Source organism: Haemaphysalis longicornis, unplaced genomic scaffold (genome assembly GCF_048455015.1).
Source record: "Haemaphysalis longicornis isolate Haplotype H1 unplaced genomic scaffold, Haemaphysalis longicornis Haplotype H1 scaffold_13, whole genome shotgun sequence".
NCBI lineage: Eukaryota > Metazoa > Arthropoda > Arachnida > Ixodida > Ixodidae > Haemaphysalis > Haemaphysalis longicornis.
Window position 1 is genome coordinate 1,019,644 of NW_027526233.1, and position 10,392 is coordinate 1,030,035.

At 44.3% G+C, this 10,392-nt stretch overlaps 1 protein-coding gene across 1 annotated transcript; it reads right to left on the reverse strand.

Moving 5' to 3' along the window:
- Positions 1-392: 392 nt before the first annotated feature.
- Positions 393-8,684, reverse strand: LOC144163977 (uncharacterized). The gene is made up of 5 exons (XM_077694610.1): positions 8,474-8,684; positions 6,091-6,242; positions 2,616-2,683; positions 691-777; positions 393-553 (listed from the first exon to the last, which is right to left on the reverse strand). The coding sequence occupies exons 1-5, from the start codon at positions 8,582-8,584 to the stop codon at positions 438-440; spliced, it is 534 nt and encodes a 177-aa protein (XP_077550736.1). The 5' UTR covers positions 8,585-8,684; the 3' UTR covers positions 393-437.
- Between the last annotated feature and the right edge of the window lie 1,708 nt (positions 8,685-10,392).

Below are 10,392 nucleotides of genomic sequence, written 5' to 3' on the forward strand. Positions count from 1 at the left end.
ATACGTCGAGGTGAGTGCGCGAAGTTGGGCGGTTCAAATGACTGCTTACGGAGTATCGGACAGTTCAAACGTGGGGGTTCCTGAAAATATTTGTTTCCTGTTCACAGTTCCGATTAACCCGAAATTGTATGGTGTGATAAATGGATGCAATAAGGCAGAAAGTCATTCATTTCCTGCTGCTGTTGTCAGGAAGTGATTGGGTAGAGCATTCGGTCAAAACGTTCCAATAATACAAATGTCCCGCGTCCCAGCAACAGATGTGGCTTTGCTTTGCCGTGCTATGCTTTCTGGCTTTGCTTTGCCGTGCTTTGCTATGCCATGGCAGCACGAAGGCTGCAATCCATGTCCGCCAAAAGAATCGCAAAAGAACGACCAAACACGTTTCTGCAAAGAGCGAGAACTCTTGTACTTAGTTCTTCACTCTGAGGTTTATTGATCTAACACTGAGCCCCGCTGAACACCGGGGAGTCCTCACCGCAGTTCTTGCGGAATGCGTCGATGCAGTTTTTAGGGATGTTGTTCAGAACCGATCTGGTCACCCATAGCATGCAGACTGTAAGAGAATGGGCATAGGAGTGATACTTCATTTGCTGTGTGTCCGACGATGCCACAAACGTATGCCACTTATACTAGGCAAGTATTACGAGTGATATCGTGGAACATTTTTTGAAAAAACTCAGCGCAACTTACGGTTATCCAGGAAGTACGGGGTCATCACGACCATGCAGGTGCTGTAATCAGAGTACGTCATGTTTGCAGTGTATACATGACAGTCATCTGAAATGAAAGTATGTTCTTGGGGTAATTATGTAACCAGAGGAAGAAGAAAGGGAAGAGCATCCTTGACACTTGCTTCTGCTTAGATTACTTTGATGCGTGTCAGTTTAAACACAATTTAAATTGCCTATACAGAATTAATATCAAATGCATTTTGAATGGCGATTCGACAACTCTTTATTTAGTCGCGAATTGACGAACTGCGCTCGGTGAACCAAATGAAAAAATCTAAAGCTACATTTACCATTATTCAGAATTATTTACATTTATCATGCCCGGAAGGAATACATTCATATCGGGGATGACGAACAGAGCACTGTCTGTTCCGCAACGGCTTTATGACGCGGCTGAAATGATTTCACAGCAACGGCTTCGTGTTGTTTACAATAAAACATTAACTCATAGTCATTTATAATAAGTACTGAGATAAATTCCAGCACGCCCATGCAGTCACTTGAGCAGCACAATATCATGAAACGTGTTCCCAGATGACTCCAAAACACCACACGTTACAGCCGCTTTCTGTTACCGGGCCCACCCTACGGAAGCTGTTGTAGCGACAGCACACGGGAAATCACAATTATCTACCACTGCACGATGAAGTAACCAATTATGAAAAGTAAATATAACCTCACGTGAACTCCGTTGGGCGTACTTCCACACGTGTACATTACATAAAGAGGTACGGAGAACTCGCGATAAGTTTGGCTTCACCGCAATAAAGCATTCCTCTCAAGAACCCAAACAGCTTCTCAGTAAAATTAGCAGTGTCTATTCGCATTTTACTTTATTAGCAGTTGGCTTTCGATAATTCATTTAATGCTGGGTAGGACAAAAATGAAGACTTCCACATAAATAAAGTGGAACAGGCCCAGGGGCATAAACCGCCACCTTGATTTTGATTCACGTGTTAGTCTTAGTCTTTCTCCCCCAAATTAGCACAAATATTTTGTCTCAAAATCTTTTGCATTTGCGCTGCAGTGAAAGGACTTCTGCAATTTACTCCTAAGTACCGACGCCTCGCGCTATTTTATAATCACTTGTTATGGATTATTCTATCCTAATTACGTGTTATTGAAACGATTTGTTTATCACCACGCTCCATTAGGTTACATGAGTTCTTTACTGTAGTATTTGCTCGTTTATTGCTATTGATTGTAGGAATGGTATGGTCAGCTTTTTCTCAGTCCCCTGCATTCAAGGACTGGCTCAGATTGGCCGCTGTGCAATTTGGGGCGGCCTCTCTACGAGTTTGTCCCTCATCTGTGACGCGTTTTGTACCTTAAGCGTCATTTATAAACATGCCTGGGGTGGATCGGTGGGCTCACCTGAAGTGCATTTGGAGTCACTAAAGAACACTACACGTTTCATAAGAACATGTTTTGATACTTTCGATTGTGCGTGCTCTGACAAAGCCAAATGTCGCGCTCGTTCATTGAGAAAGCTTGTGAATGTACACAGGCCGTTAATTCACATGCCTGTAGGTGGGCGGCTGCAAGGTTTTTTTTCTACGTAGCGCTAAATATTTTCTTAGGAGCACCGACTCTCCCTGAGTCAAATAATAAATGCGTTTGAAGCTAACAAAAATGCATGCTGACTTTTCCTAGCCAATTCCGCTATTACACTTTGGTTAGCTAACGAAAAATAACCAAATCAGTAAAATATTCATAATTTCTTGTGCTGTTAAAATTAACTTCGTCTAGTATGTTGCTCATGTGTGCAAAACTTTGGGCAGAATCAAGCCAATGCTAAAGTGCTTCCTGCTTAAAGTAACTTAGACACAAAGAAAGAAGGGTATTTTCATAAAGTTTGAAAGGATAAAAATACAGGGATTTTACCTCCATCCATAGTGTAGATGGGCTGGTCTGGACTGTCTTCAAATTGAATGTTAAAAGAAGAGACTTTCCTGCGATCATGTAAACGAGCAAAATAAAGACAATGGATCTGCTATTTCCGCGCTGAAATTTATTCTAGGTAATTATTGCCATTTCCTTTTCCGTTTGTGTTTTGATCCTGCAGTTGTATTTTTCCACCAAATTTGCAGATGTGAAACTAAAAGCTCGGTTCCTGAATGTGCACAGAAATGAACGCCGCAGTACTTGTTTAGTATTACGGAACCATACCACCCGACAGCGCTATAACGAAGGATAACTTGTAATAAATAATATCCAAACTGACAATGTATGTTCACCTCCACATAACTATGAAAGTTACCCAATATCTGGTCAGCAGAACCACGATCAGCAGATGACAGGCACCACCACCAGCCACACACAAAACGCCAAGAGCGTGTTCACTCACACATTCGCCACGTTTATTGCACTGTACATGCATTCGACTGTACTGTGCTCCCAAAGTTAGGAGGTGTTGATCTGGCCAGTCAGCTCACCGGAGTGTTAAAACTGTTGGCTGACATAACTTCTTTCCGCAGGTTTTCGAACTCAGTGCAGCCTTTGGACTTCACTTCTGAAGGGCGTGAAGTCTTTTTGCCCGCTCTTTGATCCAAATTACCCGTTCACCAAAACCCCAACAGTTCTACCCGATAAGCCATACCTCAGCCACGGGAATCATTATTTATTCCTTCAAATATTGAGCACAAAAAGACGACCTGATAAAGTTCGGTATTCCCCACAGAAGGCGGCCTCAAAAACTATTTGTCCATCGATAGGAATTGTGCTTTCAGTGGTTAGGCAGGGTTAACGTTTTGATACACCAATTAATCTGGATGTTTACATCATAACTGCGTTTATGTTTGATTGCTGCCAGTTTCATTTTATACAAAGCAAACAAAAAATAATAAACTTTTGTTCGGCCACTGGACTTTAAACTCGCTTCATACCTGCGTATAAAACCACAATACTCTATTTTTATCGTCGAAACGCAGTGAACGAATGGGTCCAGCCTGAAAACATACGGGAAATTGGGTTATTTTTTTCTTACGGGTGAGCGTGCCTTCTGCTCTAATGGCGCACTGATAGTGTCGGCGTGTAAACGTACGTATAAAACATAGAATCAGGGTAAGACAATGAGGAAGGCTTATATGACTCAGAAGGCAAACGTCACAAAACTGAAAGCACATTATTCAGAACATGAGCCTCATTTGGCGAGGAACATTTTTAGAAATAGTTTTATTCCTCAGATCGCAAAAGAAAAGTCCCTCGATATGAGACGCGGTCTGAGAAATAGATTGGTGTCCACACAGGACACACTCTAAAAAACGGCAACCTCGCAGTAGGCACTGGCTATTCTCGCTCTTGCAGTGGAAGTAACATAAGTTCCATGATGGCCAACCGCACAAAAAAACTGGACGAAAACATGAAAAGCAAAGAGACAACAAGCGCTGATTTTCAACTGTTAGCCATCATGCAACAGTTCCAACGAGCCCAGCTTACAACACTCCTGCAATATAGCAGATTCCCTAACGAATTTCCTTACCCATAACTCATTCCCAGAGAAACGCCTTTTCTGAACAGCCGCAAACTGCACAAAATTTGCAAGAGCATGCTGGTGTTCTGTGTAGTAATCTATTCGACTCATTCGACTCATTCGACTAAAGTGATTTCGCATCCTGGCCACAAGCAAACATTTTGAAGGCCTTTGGTTCCAGAAAACTATTACTTGTGAAAAACAGCCATTGCTTCATTCCACAAATCCTTGACCCAGTGCTAACTTCCCGCTATAGATGTTGTCAGTTAAGATGGGGTGACCTGAAAGTGTAATTAGCGTAACTAAAGTTTGGGAATTGATAGTCAGCGCTAGTGTCTGTGTGTCTTCTTCTTCGCTGTCCTCGTTTAAAGCGCTGTTTCCCAGTTTAAGTAACTAGCCTACCCGACAGGCCGCTTATAAAAGGGGCAATGACAGAAAGACATGCAAAAAAGAGGGACGTCAGTACGCGGTAGCTATAGCACGGAAGTTGGTGTCGCATAACCTTATAACCGTTTGAGGGATTCTCCCGCATGGATGCACTTCAAATCCATGATACTGGGTGTACGTGCCAGAGGAACGACCCCGTAGAGTGCACATGCACGCCGTTTCGTCATTCATTTCTGGGCTATCATGTCTCTCCGTACCTTAAGAAACAACGTGACGTAACCTTTTACTGATATTTTCCTCTAAACGTCGGCCGAGAACCTTGGGCCCGTCTAACATGTTAAAGGAGCCATGAAGACAAAACACAAGTTTGGTTCATTCAAAAGACGGCCTCGCTAGGTTAGGATCATACTGACACCAGTTTTAACATAAACCTCGCTCAAATAAGCTACATAATTAGAAAAAAAGGGAATGGCCATGAGACCCACTCGCTCATTTCCCGCAACTGAACCTATGATGTCATTCGAGCCTGCTCTGCGATTGGCGGAGGCCGGCAAAAGCAAACGCAAATTAGGCTGAGCTTATAAGCTTGCAGAACGAGCTATTTGTGCTTAAATTTAGGGCACATTCTTTTAAAGCAATAAGAATGGTGGGACAAACAGCGGAAGTTACGAAAGCACGGGTAAACATATGATGCGTACTGCTGTTGCTACTGCGCGCCCTATGCTTGGTTTAGCTGCACAGCACTGCGGGGCTTCGGGGTTGTCTCAGACGGCACTGGCCGATTGACGCAAGCAACGGTGTCTTACGTGAACATATTTGCCGAGCGAGCACTGTTTCACGAAACGATTATTTTCTTCCAGAACAAAAACCAGCCAGGCTTAAATACGGACAAAAACAAACCAAAGGCGGAAAACGGCTTGCCACGGTATAATGGCGCCATCTAGGTTGCAGTAGAATACCTCGACGCAACACCGCCGTACAGGGTAGAGACACCCTTTGAACGGTCCCGTGCCGCTGCAATTGGGTCGACGTGCTCAACGCGTTGTTGTTTCCGTTTCCCACGAGAACCAGCAACGCAAAACACATACGATGATTCAAACTTCGCCAGTAAACTGCGTTGCAGCGATAATTTTAGCGCGGTTTTGATGCAATGACTTGCTTCGGCGGCGTGCGAGCAACCCAAAATGGCGGCGCCAGCGTATATGTGTATCCACCCTGCACGACGGACGCGTGAACAAGGCACCCTAGGCTGCAGAGCGATCGGTTCATGTGATGTCATTGCAGACCACGAAAACACGTGATTTAGCGGGAAAATCAAAATTTTAAGTTAAATTGAATAATTTCTCAGTGAATAAAGCATCGTTTGTATCCGGACAAGCGCTGGGGGCCCTATAAAACGCGAAATCTTTCGAATAAAACAAACTTGTATTTTGTCTTCATGGCTCCTTTAAGAGAATGGGCGCCAAGAAAGCCCTTGTGGGTAACAATAGAGCAACTGACGGGCGGGTGCCGTTGAGGCCCATGAAGTGCCAAGCGTAGCCAGTGTTCCTCGTGCTGGGGTCAAATTTCGTCCTGGTCGCGTTGAGGCACTGGTAAGTGGGGCAGTCGCTGGACCCGTAGGCCACCACCAGCTCCGGTAGGGCTCCGATTGCCTGCGCGTCAAGATACCGCGCTGGCACTGCAGGGTAAACAGACAACTTACTACTTTCTTTTTTACAGCGATGGCCTTCGGCCAAAAAACTAATGCATGTCCCCATAGACCGGTTGGTAGACCGAAAAGCTCTGACAAGTCTGGACACACGGCGCGTGCCGTAAACCGGGCTTTCACTGTGCCGAAACGGTTGCTGGAAAATCACGAAAAAGGAATGGTTCTTGTTAAAACAATACACGCATCGATCATGAAAAACGAGAACAATAGTAGACACACGTCTCATAAAATATGTATTGGTATGACTTTAGATCAATCTTAACGCCTGTACTTATGCGCGAAAAATCGTCAAGGGGTTCGTTCTTCGTTTGTTATTTGGGCCTTGTAAGGTTTGACGATAAATTTGGCGCACTTTAATTAAGGGAATGTGAGACGCACGTTCAGCTTGCATACTTTTCTCAACTTTCTTGAGACGAAGAAGGAAAGCTGTTTTTCTTTACATTAAGACCGATTTATCCTGTCAGCGTCCACCGTATTTGTAAGCGTGTTAGCGTACGCTCACTTGATATTGCTCGGTTTGCCAAGAGTTTGAAAATATTACGGATAAACAGGTTACAACACACCTCTAGGTGTGAAGCGTTACGAGTTGCGCAGAAGTATTTGCATGCTTAAGTACTTGCACGCTGAAAAGAAGACGCACATGATGCTTGCTTGCCTGATTTAGCCCTAGCAAAATCAATTGTTCTTTGTAGGCCAAGTTCCTTCATACGGAGTGATCCGTGTGGCAACGGTGGTTGAAAAGGCATGTGCCCATGAAAGCGCATGCTTTTCGTAATGAGGACAGAAAACGTGTAAAATAATGGCGTGCATTATGCTTCATGTGACGTGGAAACCAAGGCGCAACACGCGTTCGCTGTAAGAAAGCAGAACGAACCTTTCTTTTATCAGACTACTTTTATTACGAACCCTCGAATTTGACTTCTCCTTCCTAAAGTAAAGCTCTCCTATTTTGAACGTAAATGATTTGCAGCCTAATGCTTGCCAATCCAACAGCACTGTTTATTGTACGTTTATTTCCAGAAACACGGAATACATTATCACTTAAAAATCCAAAATTAATGAAGTGGTAAGCTCACAAAAAACTCCGATTCCTAACAAAATTAAAGAACAGCCTGATTTATGCAAGGTTAATTTAAGGCATGTCTTTAACTGAGATAGTTCCCCGAAAAAAAGGCCCCGCCAATACACACGGAGCAATCGATTCACGCGTACGCATTAGCTTGTGTCAAAAGATTTACGAAGCCAAGTTTCTTTTGGCTGAATCTTTTTCGAGGTCCAAACCTACATAAAATCCTAGCCATAACCCTCTGAAAGGTTGAATTACAGTTACCTGTAATTCAATCGGTGCATGTTAGCAGCACTGCGAATGGGATAGTTTTAAAATATACTTGGCAAGTCCATTTGAAGAAAATAATTTTTGAAGGTATGTGCGGGCAGCCTTGAATTGTGAAACGTTTCCCATGCTAGAGTAAATTTGGTGAATCGCTTTTTAAACCGAATCTTTCTGCTAACTTTCTGCCAGATTTGAAAGGGGCTGCTGCTGCTAGGGGGATACATGCGGCGCATTGTTTTACTACGCTTACAAGGCCAAGCGCATTTTCCCGCAGGTACCCATGAACGAGTCGCGGGGGGCCACCAGGTAACGCTCCCTTTCACGGGCCACCCGAGAGGACGGCCGGGGAAGCGACTGGTGGGGAAGGGGGCGCTAGGACAAACCCAGTTTCTACATGCATCACGTTCTCGGAGCTCGGAGCTGGTGACGACATCGCCGGGAATATTGAACCTCTGAACTTCTTTTTCCATACATCTGCTATCACTCGACACTGTACCCAACTACGCAGAGCACTATAACACCATAAAAATGTCACACGCAAGTTCATATGTATGCCACATTTAAAGCTTCGCTTTACGTCAATTATCAGTGTGCGTGAGAACCACAAATAATATTGTGATCTGTAAAATATTTCGCGCTTTTTAATTAACTGATTATACTTCTACGCTGAATCCTTAGGGACTCTATGTATGAAAGGGTATGGGTGATTCTAGGATGCTGCAGGTGACTACGACAAAATATGATTAATATTGGCACGAGCCAGAAAGGAAATGCCAATTCATAAACATATCCGTTATCAGGGTCATCAGAGAGTGGGCAACAAACACCAACTACAACCTTACCGCGAATCCGTTTACGGGCTGAGGTTTTCCGGGGATACAACCATATTCGAAGTAATAGCAAGCCCAGAACGTGAAAATATACTTGCACGTTTCGTATATAAACCAAACCATTTTAGCTTAATGCACACACTACGTTGGTTTCGCTCCAAGATATGAATTGCAAATGCAAGCAAAGAAGTCCCCCATAGAAATTGAGGGTGGCTTGTAAGGGTCTACAGCTGCGCTTCCCTGGGCGGTATAATTGACAATTGTTAGTCTTCCTGTAGGGCTCAGCGGAAATGGTGTCCTGTCTCTCCTTTTTGGCGCAAATTGCCAGAAACGCTCGTGTGTTTATCGCTTCACGCACGTGAAAAGGAAGCATTTAGAAGAAGGAAACAGAAAAAAATGCATTCAAACGTTTAGAGCCGTAAATCTAGCATTGGGCGACGCGCAGAGTACTATATTTTTATGAGCGGTGCAAAATATACTACCAGTCTGCCGAAATGACAAAGATGGGGAAATGCAAAGATTCCCAAAATGAAGTCCGTCATCAAACCAACCCACCCAGAAACTGCGCTGTTTTTGCGAACACGTTTGTGATCGGAACGGTTTATTAACCTTAAATTGGGCTCACTAGTCCGTCACTGATGCGGGAATTCCACAGCTTCCTGTAGTGCTCAACCGTTTAGTCGTTAGACAGAAAGTTACATTTTCTGTCTAATTTTGCACATCCACGCGCCCCTCTACAAATCAAATCTGCATCGACCATGACGGAATGGCGCAATAGGATACACGCAGGCTTCACAACGCGATGGACCCAGATCCAGGGAAAGCGTTCTAATTTTTCTTGGCTTTAATCCCGACCATCATCATCGTCAGAGAAAGTTGGATTTAGTGCAGTGTGTTTTGGGTGGACTACTCACGGCATCAGTGAGAGGCTGAACGCTTTGTTTAAATAAGGGGGACTATCGGAAGTGCTCGAAGGTCCCGTTCGGTTAGTGCTGCGTGAGGTCGAACCCAACCTCAATTGAAATTAAAATTCTTATGGGAGGTCAGGTGTAGCTGAATGCAGGTTTTTCAACCTGTGGAGTAAAGGCGGAATATCTTTTTGAACCTTAGTAGGTAAAATAGAAGTTCGGTGAAGTAAAGTTTGAAGTGTGTTATTACTGGAGTGGCTTGCCAGAGTTGGTTGCTTAGCATTGGTAACGCACACTGGTAACGGTGTCTTGAGAGGGCGACATCGGTGAAAAAAATCATTCCTTTAACTTTGTATTGATTCAGTAAGCAGAAATACAGAAATACTCGGTTTAATGCGAAAAATTGGGCTGAATTCAAATTGAAAGAGAGAGGGCAAACCAAATGCCGTTCCCAACATTACCTGGGTTTTAGATCAGGGGTGCTAATCCAGAAGACCCGGGATTCCCGAAACTGGGCATCCACAAGCCCAGACGACGGCCCCGTAACATCACGGTAAAATTTCAAGGCGGAAGTAAAATACTTTGAAATGCGATTCATGCTATTTCGTGATTACTGAGGTCACGTGACCGGCCCAGGGCAGCGCGCTCCGAGGAGGCACACCCGCCGCCGTGGCTCAGTGGCGTTGCGCTGCTGAGCACGAGGTCGCGGGTTCGATTCCCGGCCGCGTCGGCTGCTTTTCTGACGAAAGCGAAAAGCAAGAACGCCCGTGGGCACGAGGTTTCACGCACGTTAAAGATCCCCAGGTGGTCAAACTAGGGCGCGCCTTATCACCTGCGTTGCGTCGGCGCGTTAAACACTATATGCAATCAAATAAATCAAAATCCAAGGAAGCGAGACTAGAGTGCGACGCCTTTTTTTAGTGCGGTCTCTCTCTCCTGTTGCCTACTGGAATCAAGCAAATCCAACTACTTTATTATAAGGCGGTTTTATTTTATTAATTTGCATTTCACTACAATGTTTAT